The sequence below is a fragment of the Salvelinus alpinus genome, chromosome 24 (genome assembly GCF_045679555.1).
Source record: "Salvelinus alpinus chromosome 24, SLU_Salpinus.1, whole genome shotgun sequence".
Classification (NCBI taxonomy): Eukaryota; Metazoa; Chordata; class Actinopteri; order Salmoniformes; family Salmonidae; genus Salvelinus; species Salvelinus alpinus.
In genome coordinates, this window is record NC_092109.1 from 4,195,946 (window position 1) to 4,213,688 (window position 17,743).

The 17,743-nt window shown below is 42.8% G+C and overlaps 1 protein-coding gene across 8 annotated transcripts in view; it reads right to left on the reverse strand.

The window, feature by feature from the left end:
- Positions 1–17,743, reverse strand: part of LOC139551721 (GTPase-activating Rap/Ran-GAP domain-like protein 3) — a 179,309-nt gene that overhangs the window by 28,018 nt on the left and 133,548 nt on the right. For 6 of the 8 annotated variants that reach the window (XM_071362999.1, XM_071362996.1, XM_071362998.1 and 3 more), the window contains 13 exons: positions 17,314–17,340; positions 17,073–17,148; positions 16,870–16,968; positions 16,529–16,632; positions 12,462–12,576; positions 12,034–12,079; positions 11,485–11,591; positions 10,974–11,089; positions 9,946–10,068; positions 9,779–9,853; positions 5,626–5,740; positions 5,421–5,447; positions 5,106–5,210 (listed from right to left, as the gene is read on the reverse strand). In XM_071362999.1, coding sequence (XP_071219100.1) covers positions 5,106–5,210; positions 5,421–5,447; positions 5,626–5,740; positions 9,779–9,853; positions 9,946–10,068; positions 10,974–11,089; positions 11,485–11,591; positions 12,034–12,079; positions 12,462–12,576; positions 16,529–16,632; positions 16,870–16,968; positions 17,073–17,148; positions 17,314–17,340 — 1,135 coding nt within the window. The remainder of the gene's footprint in view (positions 1–5,105; positions 5,211–5,420; positions 5,448–5,625; positions 5,741–9,778; positions 9,854–9,945; positions 10,069–10,973; positions 11,090–11,484; positions 11,592–12,033; positions 12,080–12,461; positions 12,577–16,528; positions 16,633–16,869; positions 16,969–17,072; positions 17,149–17,313; positions 17,341–17,743) is intronic. The other 2 variants (XM_071363003.1, XM_071362997.1) reach the window with 1 other exon arrangement.

A 17,743-nucleotide genomic window follows, 5' to 3' on the forward strand; every position in this document is an offset into this window, starting at 1 on the left:
TTGAGAACATAACCAGGCAATATTGCCAATATTGGACTATTGTCACAGCATTGTGTGAGATGACAGCATGGCGCTGGAAAGAATAGCGGTTGTTTTACAGGCTCCTGACTAATTGTGCTATTTTGTGCATTTTACCTACGTGAAAATGCTGTTCATTTGACTACAGCTCAGCGTTCAACACCATAGTGCCCTCCAAGCTCATCACTATTTTATTTAAATATTTAACCTTTATTTTTACCAGGTAGGCTAGTTGAGAACAAGTTCTCATTTACAACTGCGACCTGGCCAAGATAAAGCAAAGCAGTGCAACACAAACAACAACACAGAGTTACACATGGAATAAACAAACATGCAGGCAATAATACAATAGAAAAAGTATATATACAGTGTGTGCAAATGAGGTAGGATAAGAGAGGTAAGGAAATAAATAGGCCAAAGTGGCAAAATAATTACAATATAGCAATTAAACACTGGAGTGATAGATGTGCAGAAGATGAGTGTGCAAGTAGAGATACTGGGGTGCAAAGGAGCAAAATAAATAACAGTATGGGGGATGAGGTAGTTGAATGGGCTATGTACAGGCGCAGTGATCTGTGAGCTGCTCTGACAGCTGGTGCCTGAAGTTAGTTAGGGAGATATGGGTCTTCAGCTTCAGTGATTTTTGCAATTCGTTCCAGTCATTGGCAGCAGACAACTGGAAGGAAAGGCGACCAAAGGAGGAATAGGCTTTGGGGGTGACCAGTGAAATATACCTGCCAGAGCACGTGCTACGGGTGGGTGCTGCTATGGTGATCAGTGAGCTGAGATAAGGCGGGGCTTTACCTAGCAAAGACTTATAGATCACCTGGGTTTGGCGATGAATATGAAGCGAGGGCCAGCCAACGAGAGTATACAGGTCGCAGTGGTGGGTAGTTCATGGGGCTTTGGTGACAAAACGGATGGCACTGTGATAGACTGCATCCAATATGCTGAGTAGAGTGTTGGAGGCTATGTTATAAATTACATCGCCGAAGTCAAGGATCGGTAGGATAGTCAGTTTTACGAGGGTATGTTTGGCAGCATGAGTGAAGGATGCTTTGTTGCGAAAAAGGAAGCCGATTCTAGATTTGATTTTGGATTGAAAATGCTTAATTTGAGTCTGGAAGGACAGTTTACAGTCTTACCAGACACCTAGGTATTTGTAATTGTCCACATAGTCTAAGTCAGAACCGTCCAGAGTAATGATTCTGGACGGGCGGGCAGGTGTGGGCAGCGATCGGTTGAAGAGCATGGCGAATAATTTTAGAAAGAGAGGGTCCAGTTTGTCTAGCCCAGCTGATTTGCAGGGGTCCAGAATTTGCAACTTTTTCAGAACATCAGCTATCTGGATTTGGGTAAAGGAGAAATGGGGGGGGTGCAGGGCTGTTGACCGGTGTAGGGGTAGGGGTTTGAATGATGTCTGTGAGTATAACAGAACTCATATGGCAGGCGAAAACCTGAGAAAAATCCAACCAGGAAGTGGGAAATCTGACGTTTGTAGTTTTTCAAGTGATTGCCTGTCCAATATACTGTGTCTATGGGGTCAGATTGCACTTCCTAATGCTTCCACTAGATGTCAACAGACTTTAGAACTTTGTTTCAGGCTTCTACTATGAAGGGGGAGCGAATAAGAGCTGTTTGAACCAGTGGTCTGGTTGAAAGCCTTTAGTTTAGTGGCCATGAGCACGAGCTCCGTTCCTTTTCATTTCTAAAGACAAAGGAATTGTCCGGTTGGAATATTATTGAAGATTTATGATAAAAACATCCTAAAGATTGATTCTATACATCGTTTGACATGTTTCTACAAACTGTAATAGAACTTTTTTGACTTTGTCTAGACATTTTGGATTACTGGACTAAACGTGTGAACAAAAAGGAGGTATTTGGACATAAATTATGGACTTTATCGAACAAAACAAACATTTGTTGTCTAACATGGAGACCTGGGAGTGCCATCAGATGAAGATCAAAGGTAAGTGATTCATTTTAACTCTATTTCTGACTTTTGTGACACCTCTCCTTGGTAGGAAAATGGCTGTATGGTTTTCTGTGGCTAGGCGCTGACCTAACATAATCGCAAAGTGTGCTTTCGCCGTAAAGCCTTTTTGAAATCTGACACAGCGGTTGCATTAAGAAGTTTATCTTTAAATGTATGTTAAACACTTGTATCTTAGATCAATGCTTATGATTAATATTTCTGTAATTTGATGTGGCTCTCTGCACTTTCACTGGATGTTTGTTTGAGACAATGCATTTCTGAACATAACGCGCCAATGTAAACTGAGATTTTTGGATATAAATATGAACTTAATCGAACAAAACATACATGTATTGTGTAACATGAAGTCCTATGAGTGCCATCTGATGAAGATCATCAAAGGTTAGTGATTCATTTAATTGCTATTTCTGACTTTTGTGACACCTCTCCTTGGTAGGAAAATGGCTGTATGGTTTTCTGTGGCTAGGCGCTGACCTAACATAATCGCATGGTGTGCTTTCGCTGAAAGCCTTTTTGAAAATCGGACACTGTGGTTGGATTTACAATAAGTTTCTCTTTAAAATGGTGTATAATACTTGTATGTTTGACAAATTTTAATTATGGGATTTCTGTTGTTTTGAATTTGGCGCCCTGCAATTTCACTGGCTGTTGTCGAGGTGGGACGCTACCGTCCCACTTGTACCAGAGAGGTTAACTAAATATGCAGGTTTAAAAAAATATACTTGTGTATTGATTTTAAGAAAGGCATTGATGTTTATGGTTAGGTACACATTGGCATGCAACAACAGTGCTTTTTTCACGAATGCGCATGTTAAATCATCACCTGTTTTGCGAAGTAGGCCGTGATTCGATGATAAATTAACAGGCACCGCATTGATTATAAGCAACGGAGCACAAGCTAGACAAACTAGTAATAACTACACATGGTTGATGATAACTAGTGATTATGTTAAGATTGATTGTTTTTTATAAGTTAAGTTTAATGCTAGCTAGCAACTTACCTTGGCTCCTTGCTGCACTCGCGTAACAGGTAGTAAGCCTGCCACGCAGTCTCCTCGTGGAGTGCAATGTAACCGGCCATAATCGGCATCCAAAAATGCCGATTACCAATTGTTATGAAAACTTGAACTTGGCCCTAATTAAATCGGCCATGCCGATTAATCGGTCGACCTCTAGTTCACACACACCAACAGTCATGAAGATGTCACGAAAACATGTTTTTCTCCTCAGGAGGCTGAAAAGATTGGGCGTGGGCCTTAAGATCCTCAAAATGTTCTACAGCTGCACCATTGAGAGCATCTTGACTGGCTGCAACACCGCTTGGTATGGCAACTGCTTGGCATCCGACCGCAAGGCGCTACAAGGGGTAGTGTGTACAACCCAGTACATCACTGGGGCCGAGCTCCCTGCCATCCAGGACCTCTATATCAAGCGGGGTCAGAGGCAGTCCCTAAAAATTGTTAAAGACTCCAGCTACCCAAGTCATAGACTGTTCTCTCTACTACCGAACAGCAAGCGATATTGATGCACTAAGTCTGGAACCAACAGGACCCTAAACAGCTTCTACCCCTAAGCAATAAGACTACTAAATAGTTAGTTAAATAGTTAACCAATAGCTACCCAGACTATCTGCATTGACCTTTTTTAACAAACTATTTTGACTCATCACATATGCTGCTGTTACTGTTTATTATCTATCCTGTTGCCTAGTCACTTTATCCCTACCTATATGTAGATATCTACCTCAATTACCTTGTATCCCTGTCTACTAGACGTCGCCGGTCTACTAACCACCGGTCCTGGTAACCCATCATGACACACCTGGACTTCATCACACCCTGATTACTTCCCCTTTATCTAGCGCTCCGTTGTATCCCCCATTAGGCAGTGTTTTTCATCTTTAGACGCTATTCCTGGTTTTGTGTTCACTCTGTTCGTTCCTATTAAACTCACCGACTGCAGCTGCTTCCCGACTCCCTGCGTCTCCATTGCAATAGCCAAGTTTTCATTACTCATTGTGTATTTATTCCTTGTTACTATTTCTCTTTTTTTCTCTCTGCATTGCTGGGAAAGGCCCGTAAGTATTTCACTGTTAGTATACACGCACCTGTTTATGAAGCATATGACAAATAACACTTGATTTGAGGTTAAAATAGGCTTAATTAAATCATTATGGAATCCTATCACTGGTAGAAGCTAATCTAGGGGATGCTCTGACATATGTCACAATTTAGTGAGGTCTGTCAATGGTTATGGTGAATACATTACCGTGTATGGAAATACAAGACTGGCTTTTGTGATTGGTGCTAAAACAACTATATGATAGACATAACCTGGAATGTTCTCTTTACATTATATTGGGATAAGCATTTCTTCTGTTCTGTCTGACTGTGTGTCTCTCCCTCACTCCCTTCCTCCCGAGTGTCACAGTGGTCTAAGGCACTGCATCTCAGTGCTAGAGGCGTCACTACAGACACCCTGGTTCGAATCCAGGCTGTATCACAACCGTCTGTAATTGGGAGTCTCATAGGGCGGCGCACAATTGGCTCAGCGTCGTCCGTGTTTGGCCGGTGTAGGACGTCATTGTAAATAAGAATTTGTTCTCAACCGACTTGCCAAGTTAAACAAAGGTTAAATAAATAAAAAATAAAAGTTTGCCCCCCCTTGTTCATTCTCTGTTTCATTCTCTCACTCTCTCTCTCCTTATCTGAAGAGTGATAACAGCGGAAAGTGTAGGTGGGAAGTGTAAGTGTATCTCAGTAGGTCAACCCAGAACCTGTTCCTGCAGGATACACACAAACAAACACACAAACAGCAGTCTACAGAGAGTGGATGTGTATAGGTCAGCCTCCTCAGCCCAGAGAGGAAGATCAATGTGTTTGCTGGAGTGACAGAGAGACGGAAAGAGCCTAAAATACTCAGAGAAAGAGGGATGGAAGGAGAGAGAGAGAGAGAGAGAGAGAGAGTGGGAGGAAGCAAAACATGAGAAATAGAAAATAAGTGAGGGAATGAGGGAGGGAGGAGAGAGAGAGAATAAGAGACTGAAAGAGAGTCAGAGATGAAGAGAGACAAAGAGACCATCACCCACCTTTGTCAGTCCTGGTGATGAGGAGATCCTGAGGCTCTAGAACATGCATCTGCTTCACCACCATGGTCTTATCAAACACCTGCACCGGGGGCAGGACCTGGGCGTCTACCAACACAACACAATGCATTGGTCTACTGGTCATTCCCTATGCAGCGCACAGGATCTTACTAACTATTGATGAAAGCACTGACTGATGTCGTTGCTGCAATAATGAAAACATTGCCTGAAATAGTAGGCTGAATGAAATGATTTAGGTCTAATGAACACTAAGAAGTTGTAGCACTGAATGGGGAGAATTGACCGTGCTACACTCACCTGGGTTTGAAAGAAGTGGATCGACAGCTGAAATATAGGGAAAGTAGAATGTTAAGAGTTGAATTTTCCGATTACATCAATGCTGATTGAATAATTAATATTCAAGTGATAATTGAATAATGCATATGACAGCTATAATAAAATAGTCCACTAATTATAAAGCGCATTTCATTCTATAAGCTCAAAGTGTGTGTGATGACCTCACCATCTATCATCATGACCCCTGCTGCTTCCGTGGCGACCAACAGAGACTGACCCCAGGAGTCAGCACACACTGTCTCATAGGAAAACGTACTGCAGAACGACTGGGACTCCCAAGGCTGCAGCACACACACACACACACACAAAAAGGACATCACAGGATAACCACAAACACGTAGTTACCAGTATATCAACTGGCGTCTACATTATGTTACAATGCATGCTACAACAGAATATGTCACAGTTAGTAAATATGTTATTATGGCATGGTGATCCACTAGGCCTCAGTGAGAAAAAAGTAGTGCATGGTAAAGGTTGACAAGGAAACAGGGCTCCCGCGGGTCTTGTCCCAGGGGATTATGGTAGGAAAGGGAGTAAAGTTCTAGAGTCATGTTCGGGACAGGATCAACAGTCCACAGGAACGGGCAGTACAGGAATAGTTCAAAACAGATTTTTTGGGGTGGAAGTATGTCACGTGTGGAGCATTTCATAAAAATCAACAACTGTGTAGGCTAGGCCTAATATACACTACATGACCAAAAGTATGTGGACCTCGCTATGTGCACGGGGGCAGTGTCATGCTGAAACAAACTGTTGGAAGCACAGAATCATCTATAATGTTATTGTATGCTGTAGTGTTATAATTTCCCTTCACTGGAGCTAAGGGGCCTAGCCCAAACCAAACAGCCCCATTATTCCTCCACCACCAAACTTTACAGTTGGCACAATGGTGAAGCGTGATTTATCACTCCAGAGTCCAATGGCGGAGAGCTTTACACCACTCCAGCCGATGCTTAGCATTGCGCATGGTGATCTTAGGCTTGTGTGCGGCTGCTTGGCTGACGTTGCTTCCAGAGGCAGTTTGGAACTCTGTAGTGAGTGTTGCAAATGAGGACATGGGTTTCGTGCTTCAGCACTCGGCTGTCCCGTTCTGTGAACTTGTGTGGCCTACCATTTTGTGGCTGAGTCATTGTTGCTCATAGACATTTCCACTTCACAATAACCACACTTACAGTTGACTGGGTTAGTTCTAGCAGGGCAGAAATTTGACAAAACTGACTTCTTGGAAAGGTGGCATCCTATGACGGTGCCACGTTGAAAGTCACTGAGCTCTTCAGTAAGGCTATTCTACTGCCAACGTTTGTCTATGGAGATTGCATGGCTGTTTGCTCAATGTTATACACCTGTCAGCAACGGGTGTAGCTGAAATAGCCCAATCCACTAATTTGATGGCGTGTCCACATACTGTTCTACGTCAGTAGGCTAGATGATGAAGCCTCCAATAGATGAATTGCAACGTCTTGTTGCAGCCAAGGACCCATCACTAACATTAGAGCCAAGGAAAGAGCGGTGTTTTAGCAACATTTTATGGAGTTGTCTTTGACAACGTAGGAACCGAGTTACACGTGACAATGAGTTGTCATAATGCTGCATCAAATGTACATGATCTTAGGGGCATTGGCAAACACAATGTAAGTCATTTAATTGATGTACCCCTAATTGCACCAAATACATCTGTTTATCCTACAGCTATTGTAAGCAGTAATCATGAGCCTATAAACCAGAGTTACACTGTTAGCACTGAGGCGGTGTGCAATAGTAGGAAGACCACTTTATCCAGCTCACCCTGCACTCCAATGTAAATAACATGAGTAAGCCTACCTCTGATGAGCTTCCCAGTAAAGCATCAAAAACAATCAAGCAAATCAGAAAAGTGCTAAAGAATAGCCCATATTAACATATGTAGCCTAAGAAACAAGGTCCATGAAGTCAATAACTTTGTAACAGATGACATTCATATTCTGACATTAGTTTCTATGAAACTCACTTGGATAATACCGTTGCAATACATGGTTATAACATCTACCGAAAAGACAGAAATGCCAACGGAGGCGGTGTTGCGGTCTATATTCAAAACCACATTCCTGTAAAGCTTAGAGACGATCTAATGTTAAATACTGTTGAAATAATATGTCTCATCTACCTCACCTAAAGCCCATTCTTGTGGGAAACTGCTATAGACCCCCAAGTGCAGTCAGTATCTGGATAATATGTCTGAAGTGCTTGATAATGTATGTGATATAAATATTAACTGGCTATCATCAAGCTGCCCACTCAAGAAAAAACTTCAAACTGTAACCAGTACCTGCAACCTGGATCAGGTTGTCAGTCAGCCTACCAGCAACAAACACTGACACTACACATCCAAGTATATCGGACCAAATTATGAAAGACAAGAACTGTACTTTTGAATTCTGTAAAGTCAGTGTGGAAGAGGTGAAAAAAGTATTGTGGTCTATCAACAATGACAAGCCACCAGGGTGTGACAATCTAGATGAAAAATTACTGAGGGTAATAGCAGACGATATTGACACCTATTTACCAAATCTTCAATTTACGCCTACTAGAGAACGGGTGCCCTCAGGCCTGGAGGGAAACTAAAGTCATTCCGTAATAGAATAGAATAGCCTCCTTTACTGGCTCAAATAGCCAACCAATCAGCCTGTTACCAACCCTTAGTAAACTTCTGGAAAAAATTGTGTTTGACCAGATACAATACTATTTCACAGTAAACAAATCGACAACAGAATTTCAGCATGCTTATAGGGAAGGACACTCAACAAGCACAGCACATACACAAATGACTGATGATTGGCTGAGAGAAATTGATGATAAAATGATTGTGGGGGCTGTCTTGTTAGACTTCAGCGCAGCTTTTGACATTATTGATCATAGTCTGCTGCTGTGAAAACATATGTGTTATGATTTTACACCCCCTGCTATAATGTGGATAAAGAGTTACTTGTCTAACAGAACACAGAGCGTGCTCTTTAATGAAAGCCTGTATAATCAAGTTAGAATCAGGAATTGCCCAGGGTAGCTGTTTAGGCCCCTTGCTTTTTCAATTTTTACTAACATGCCACTGACTGAATAAAGCCAGTTTCTATGTATGCGAATGACTCAACACTATACACGTCAGCTACTACAGCGACTGAAATGACTGCAACACTTAACAAAGAGCTGCAGTTAGTTTCAGAGTGTGTGGCAAGGAATAAGTTAGCCCTAAATATTTCTAAAACTAAAAGCATTGTATTTGGAACAAAACACTCACTAAACCTCAATTAAATCTTGTCATAAATAATGTGGAAATTGAACAAGTTAAGATGACTAAACTGCTTGGAGTAACACTAGATCGTAAACTGTCATGGTCAAAACATATTGATGCAGTAGTAGCTAAGATGGGGAGAAGTCTGTCTATAATAACGAGATGCTCTGCCTTCTTAACATTATCAACAAGGCAGGTCCTACAGGCACTGAGCTGTCTGTCTAAACTACTGGCACACAGCTCGGACACCCATCCATACCCCACAAGACATGCCACAAGAGGTCTCTTCACAGTCCCCATGGGATGCACACAGTACTACATAGCGCCATAACTTCATGGAACTCTATTCCACATCAAGTAACTGATGCAAGCAGTAAAATTAGATAAAAAAAACAGATTAAAAACACACAGCGGGGACTGTGAAGCAACACAAACATACACACACACACGATAACATACGCACTATACATAAACATGGATTTAGTCCTGTAGATATGTGGTTGTGGTGGAGTAGGGGCCTGAGGGCACACAGTGTGTTGTGAAATCTGTGAATGTATTGTACCGTTTTAAAATTGTATAAACTGCCTTAATTTTGCTGGACCACAGGAAGCTAATGGGGATCCATAATAAATACAAATACAAATGTTAATGTGTTGTAAATGTTAAAATGTGGCAGTGCTCAGCTCTAAGCTACAGAATTATGCCGGTTCTGAGCCGACCATCTTGCTGGGTCTCTGTCCTCATCCTCCAGCTTAATCTATCTACATTCAGGTCATTTAGAATAGGCCTACAGTCAGTGCATTTAACTAAAATAGGGAAGACGATCGCATTTCACAGTCGCAAATTGCATTACGAAATAAAACAATAGCCTACATATTTCTGCACATAAAAATGAGCACTGGACGGGAGTACTTTTTACCAGGAAGGGACAGGAAAGTTCCAGGGTTATAGAACTTTTGCGGGATCAGGACTGGAAAGGAATGAATATTCACTCCCGTGTCAACCTCTAGTGCATGGTGCTGAGTGTGTGTATGTGTGTTGGTCTTCTCACCTCTTTTCTACACAGGCCCGTAGTGACCAGACTGGTGGGGGCATCTCCTCTGACGATGGTCTTCAGCTTTAGTGCCTGGACAACAGAGAGAGAGAGCGTGAGAGTGTGTGCATGAGATAAAGAGTGTGACTGTGCTACTCTGTTTGTTGTCTGTCCCTGTGTGTCACCTGTCCTATCCTGACGAACTCGGCCTGTCGTGCCTCCTCCTTCTTGCGGGCGGACTTGGGCGACTCTGGAAGCACGTCACTGAACGAGCGTCTGTTGAGCATGTTCTGGGGAGAGAAGGGAACCTGCACATGGGACGCAAGTGCACACACACACACGGACACACATACGGGCAAACGCATGCACGCGCACGCACACACACACACACACACACACAGAAAGAGAGATAGAGAAGCGGGCTTCGGAGTTAGTGGGAAATACAGCAGCATAGCATAGAACTGAGTCATATGAGAAACAATAGACAGGAGTGGGAGGATGGGCGAGGGAAGGGGGGAAAAGAGGGGGAGAAAGTAAAGGACAGAAAGAGTGAGCGAGAAAGAGTGAAAGTGTGTCAGAGAGAGAGGGAGAGAGAAACAGAGAAAAACAAAGAAAGTGGGATGGGGAACAGAGAGAGGGAGGAGAGTCCACCCACAGAATGTGCGCATTGTAGCAGTATCCAGTAGTCCCAGTGTTATGCAGTCTGCAGTGGTTAGAGCCGAGAGAGATAGACAGGGCTGCAGTGGTTCAGAACAGTGGGCAGCTCAATTGGCTGTGGTGCAAACCGTGACCAGAGAGCCTAGATCAGATCAGTGGTTAGAAGCTGGTGCAAAGGGAAATGTACAGAGTACTGTCACTACCTCATATTCCAATCAAGATGCATGAATTAAGGCGCAAACCCGTGGACTATGGAAGTTTGAGGACTATAGAAAAAGACCTTGTTTTTAGAAGCAGGAGCAGAACCAGAGGAAAGGAGAGCCCCATACCCTTTTCACACCATCGTGTCAACCTGAACCACGCTGGCACAGATAGCTTATTTTACTCACGGTCACCACAGTTCCTGCAACTATAGCGGCTGGGTGCATAACCAAGCCCGCGGAGGACAACTCAGTGTAGCTCAGCTCGGTTTGGCTCAGTCGTGTGAAAAGGGTAGGGAAGGCGGCTCAACAGGACTAGACCAGGCTGGGTTAGTTAGTGTGTGGCAGAGCTGTACCTTGTGGAGGTCAGGGATGAGGTCCTGGTAGAGGGAACGGATCAGCATGTCCAGGGTTCGCTGGCGCTTCTGGGCAAACGTGGGCGTCTCCAGGGTGGCCTTCTCGCCATTGATCACTGCAGGACAGAGAGAGGGGTTCATTAGGAGAACACACCCACATGTACGTATACACTTATGTGATCACCATAAAAAGACAATACAAAAGCGTCAAAAATTCCAACTCAAACATTCTTTGGTCACGTTTAAACGATCAACGTCTTGTAAATGCTTAATGAATGCCTCTATAAATCCTTTATAATGTCTACATACTGTAGATGTTTTTACTAATAATTCATGTCCTACTATGGTTATGCCGCATGTGGCAAAGCACGAGGAAAGGGCCTTTATAAATGTGACACTTGCTCATGAACGTGACCGATTAGTCACTGCAGTGCATTAGCTCATTGCACACAGTAGAGCTGTAAACAGTCTGTAAACTAAACAGTGTGTGAGAGTAAGTCACTGATCTTACGCTTGACTAACAAAAAGTCCCTGAATTCTTGGTGGTCTGTAAACACTGGTGGTGAGGGAAGGGGCGGTCCGAACAGTGGCACACTCTCCTCAGAGAAAATCTTCAATCTGGAACACACAAAGCACTGTTATATTTAACACACACACACACACACACACACACACACACAGACACACACACAGGATCTTAATTTGAGGCAGTGTGCTACAGCCGGAAAATAATCCTGCAGCAACAGGAAATGTGAATTATTATGTGGATTACTGTTCATCAATATAGGGGTTGATCTATTTTACGTTAGGGCAAATCATGTCTCACATTTTAAAGTGGAAATTACAAACGTTAAGCATTTCTAAACCTTGAATACACTAAGTTTGCATTTTCTGCCGTGCAGGACAATTCTCAAACAAAAGAGTCATCAAATTAAGATCCTACATCTGTATGCATGCAAGTATGCATACACACACACACACACACACACGCACAAACACACACACACCAACGACGTGCCGTGTACCTGAAAAATACTCATGAAAAAGCACCTCCACATACCTGTAACTGTCGTTTTGACTGTTGTATATAACTAACGCAAAGATATCTTGCAGAGAAAATGAAGGAAATAGCCTGAACACATACAATCTATCAAGCTAGCAGTGATGTGTATGGCTTCGTCCAAAAACAGCCCCCTACCCCCTAGACCCTTACCCTATCCTCTACCCCGTAGGCACTTGTGAAGATATGCAATGTTAGATACTTAGGTACACAATAAGCAATATGATGAAAATGCCAACCTAGCTGCCTATGCTATGGTGCTACTATCATACTGCTTATACCTAATCAATTCTTTCAGATGTACATTAAATTGCCAAGAGAGTACGGGCTAGGCAATATTTCTGGACAGGGCCTACGATTCTGGCTGCTCAAGATCGTAGAAATGTGTACAATGTCAGAGATATTTCCCGCCTGTAAAAAAAGGATACGTGTGAAATGTGATCTGATCATGGAGGGTTTAAATGACGGAGATGTGTCCTCCCCTTCCTGGAACTGGAACACTATGGTGACAATGTCATTCCCAATGTGTCTTTTCCTCTCCACCTGTTGGACAAGAGAGACAGAGAGGCAGACAGAGACAATGAGAAAAGTCATACATTACAAATACTTGGAACAAACAAGTGAAATAACTCATATCGTATTGATTTAGACTAGACAGTTCATGCATCAATCTCTGGCCTAAAGCATTAATGCCTCTTTTATGAGCATCTAAAATAAAAATGTAGAGCTTCCATTAATTATTATAATCATATTTCTTTGTACATTGTCTATTGCTGGCAGCCCCTATTCACTAAAAAGTCTAATTTTCCGGGAATGTGTAAATGTACTTTGTGAATAAAGTGACTCTGAAGCAGGCAGAGAACACACACAAAAGAAATCAATCAAATGTTCTTATAAAGCACTTTTTACATCAGCAGATGTCACAAATTGCTTATACAGAAACCCAAACTAAAACCCCGGAAAGCAAGCAATGCAGGTGTAGAAGCACGGTGGCTAGGAAAAACTCCCTAGAAAGCAGGAACCTAGGAAGAAACCTAGAGAGGAACCAGGCTCTGAGGGGAGCCAGTCCTCTTCTTGCTGTGCCGGGTGGAGATTATAAGAGTACATGGCCATTAAGGCCAGATCGTTCTTCAAGATGTTTGATCGTTCATAGACGACCAACAGGGTCAAATAATAATCACAGAGGTTAAAGAGGGTGCAACAAGTCGGTACCTCAGGAGTAAATGTCAGTTGGCTTTTCATTGCCGAGCACACACAAACACACAGGCTTGCAAAGAGAATGTGTTTGTATTCATTAGCAACTTCGGAATCTGTTTTAGATGGAATCCAATTATGAATGTAACCCTCTATGTCCTTTCATATCTCGCCCACAGATATTGGCTTTTCCTGAGTGGGTTCACACTAACGTCAAACTGTCTTTGTTCTCTTCTGCCTTTTTTCTCCCAGTCACACACACACACATTCCAGTCACACACACACACACACACACACTCCAGTCACACACACACACACTCCAGTCAAACACACACACATACACACTCCAGTCACACACACTCCAGTCACACACACACACTCCAGTCCAACACACTCCAGTCAAACACACACACACACTCCAGTCACACACACACACACACACACACACACACACACACACACACACACACACTCCAGTCACACACACGTCTGAAACTAGGGGGCTTTTAACAGTAGGTCATAAGGTACAAATGTTGTGGTGTAGAATGTCAATACTTCGTTTTTTGTTTTGTACTGTTTCAATAAAGGTGTGTCTGACTCAGTGGTGTTTAGGTGTTTAGGTGTGTGTGTGTGTGTGTGTGTGTTTGCGTGCATGAATGTGTGTTTTCTCTAGAGTGACTGAATGGAGATTGAAAGATCAAGGACTTGGGAGTATTTCACATTTCCTTGGCATCTCAACAACTCTGACATTGAACAGATAAAAGACTAACTGGCTGTTGTGTCTCTGAAATGACTGTAAAGCATTCGGTATGGTCATAGTTAGTCAGATTGACAAGAGGTTAGCAATGAGAGAGACAGCGAGAGAAGGAAATGACAGAGATAAAGAAGAGTCAGGGAGAGAAAGATGGGAGAGGGGGGTGAAAGGGTTATATGGGGGAGAGAGGGATGGGTTAAGGGGAACGAGCGACAGAAAAGAGAGTGACAAGGGCACGAGAACAGACTTCAGCACCCAGCCTCACTCTACTAGAATCAGAAGTCAAATGTATACTGTTTGCTGATGATCTGGTACTTCTGTCTGCAACCAAGGGGGGCCTATAGCAGCACCTAGATGTTCTGGACAGTTCCTGTCAGACCTGGGCCCTGACAGTAAATATCAGTTAGACAAAAATAATGGTGTTCTAAAAAAAGATCCAGTCGCCAGGACCACAAATACAAATTACATCTAGACACCGTTGCCCTAAAGCACACAAAAAACTATACTTACCTCAGCCTAAACATCAGCACCACAGGTAACTTCCACAAAGCTGTGAACGATCTGAGAGACAAGCCAAGAAGGGCCTTCTATGCCATCAAAAGGAACATAAAATTCGACGTCGCAATTAGGATCTGGCTAAAAATACTTGAATCAGTTATAGAACCCATTGCCCTTTATGCATGCTGAGCAGAATTACGCTGATACCTGCTAATGATCAAAATCCAGAAAAGAGCTGTTCTGTTCTACAATCACCTAAAAGGAAGCGATTCCCAAACCTTCCATAACAAAGCCATCACCTACAGAGCGATTAACCTAGCAGAGTCGCCTAAGCAAGCTGGCCCTGGGGCTCTGATCACAAACACAAAAAGAGCCCACAGAGCAACACAATTAAACCCAACCAAATCATGAGAAAACAAAAAGAAAATTATTTGACACATTGGAAATTTACCAAAAAACAGAGACTACTGGGATGGTATTTGGCCCTAAACACAGAGTACACAGTGGCAGAATACCTGACCACCGTGACTTACCCAAAATGAAGGAAAGCTTTGAATATGTACAGACTCAGAGGCATTGCTACTGAGAGAGGCCGCCATAGCCTGTCTTCTCTTGAGATCCAGGTCTGACTATGTGCACACTGCCCACAAAATGAGGTGGAAACTGAGCTGCACTTCCTAACCTCCTGCCAAATGTATGACCATATTAGAGACATATAGATTTGATTTGAGTAGATTTGTGTAGATTTGAGTCCCTGGCGGCGTAGTGTGTTACTGATGGTAGGCTTTGTTACTTTGGTCCCAGCTCTCTGCAGGTCATTCACTAGGTCCCCCCGTGTGGTTCTGGGATTTTTGCTCACCGTTCTTGTGATCATTTTGACCCCACGGGGTGAGATCTTGCGTGGAGCCCCAGATCGAGGGAGATTATCAGTGGTCTTGTATGTCTTCCATTTCCTAATAATTGCTCCCACAGTTAATTTCTTCAAACCAAGCTGCTTACCTATTGCAGATTCAGTCTTCCCAGCCTGGTGCAGGTCTACAATTTTGTTTCTGGTGTCCTTTGACAGCTCTTTGGTCTTGGCCATAGTGGAGTTTGGAGTGTGACTGTTTGAGGTTGTGGACAGGTGTCTTTTATACTGATAACAAGTTCAAACAGGTGCCATTAATACAGGTAACGAGTGGAGGACAGAGGAGCCTCTTAAAGAAGAAGTTACAGGTCTGTGAGAGCCAGAAATCTTGCTTGTTTGTAGGTGACCAAATACTTATTTTCCACCATAATTTGCAAATAAATTCATAAAAAATCCTACAATGTGATTTTCTAGATTTTTTTTTCTAATTTTGTCTTTACAGGCCTCTCTCATCTTTTTAAGTGGGAGAACTTGCACAATTGGTGGCTGACTAAATACTTTTTTGCCCCACTGTATTTCCCTCAGATTTCTCAGATCCACAAAGAATTCAAAAACAAATCACATTTTGATAAACTCCCATATCTATTGGGTGAAATACCACAGTGTGACATCACAGCAGCAAGATTGGTGACCTGTTGCCACAAGATAAGGGCAACCAGTGAAGAACAAACACCATTGTAAATACAACCCCTATTTATGTCTATTTATTACCCTTTTGTACTTTAACTATTTGCACGTCGTTATAACACTGTACATAGTCATAATATGACATTTGAAATGTCTCTATTCCTTTGAAACGTTTGTGAGTGTAATGTTTATTGTTCATTTTTGATTATCTATTTCACTTGCTTTGGCAATGTAAACATATGTTTTCCATGCCAATAAAGTCCTTTGAATTGAATTGAGTAAAAAATATGTATGCACAACTGACCGGCTCTGGAGGTCTGAGATGTAGAGATAGAGACGGGGGTGCTGTCAACATAACAAAGCAAGCACATTCACACACACACACACACACACACACACACACACACACACACACACACACACACACACACACACACACACACACACACACACACACACACACACACACACACACACACACACACACACACACACACACACACACACACACACACCTGTTGCTTGTTCTCCTTGGAGTAGGGCAGCATGGTGGAGACGTGGAACATCAGCTCATGGCCCTGGTACACTGTGTAGATGGAGTTCATTCCTGTAGTGTCATCTGGAGAGAGAGAGTAGGGATAGAGCAGTGGGAGTATAAAAGGATGGGGGAGAGGGAGGAGTGTGTAGGCAAGAGAGAAAAAATATATTTTTTAAATAGAAAGAGGGAGAGAAAGATCAAAAGAGAGAATGTAATTGGAAGACATCTCCATAGTCTGCAATATGATGGAAAAACAAGAATTAATTGCAGAACCCATGGTGTGTGCGCGCTTGTGTGTGTTTGGCGACCAGGTCTTACTTTTGGTATCCAGTCCACCGCGGTAACCCGCCCAGCCCTGCAGAGAGACTGTGTCCCCTAGCAGGTTGAGGAACTTATCGAAGCTCTCGCTTCCTGTTTCTGAAGAAACAGAAGAAAGAGCGGGGTTGAAAGTACTATTCACAGAACATGGATACTTCAAATTGTGTATGTGACACTTACTACCCACAATATTAGTGACGTACCGTTGCTAAACATCTCATCATCTGTGAGCTGTCCATCTTTGGCATACAGGACACCGAACTTGAAGTTAACAGAACCCTAAGAAAATACAGCTTAAAGGTCACTTTCATTATCTGCCAAAACCAGATAAGCAACCTTAGTAGAGAGCAGAGGGAAACCTCTAGTAAGATAGTGGTCAACACTAGTACCTATAGTATTCACTTGAAAGAGTGACATTCATGACAGAATAAATAAATACTCTACCTCTTGCTCCTCCAACACCAGTAGGTCCTGTGGATAGAACACAAAGCACAATTAACATCAGTTTGCCTCGCCAATGACTCACATATCTGTTACAGTACGCAACAGTTCCTTTTGTAGGGACAGCCGGAGGCAAAGTCATTATCTGTCAGGCGATTTATTGAGCCTTCTTGGGTGTGTGACGTCACTCCGAGTCCTTACCAAAACATGGTGGATAATTTCTCTCGCCTCGGATCTGAAACCAGCAGTAACCACCAACTTCAATGAGCGTTATCTTAAAATTGAAAGACATCTAATATTCCTGCACCCCAATAACAGTAGCTAGCTACAGAGTTTGAGTCACCTCAGCCAGCTAGCTAACATTAGCTAGGCTGTGTCTAGACTCAGGAGCTCATTGGCACATTGGCTTCAGCTGGTTAGATAGAGGAAGACA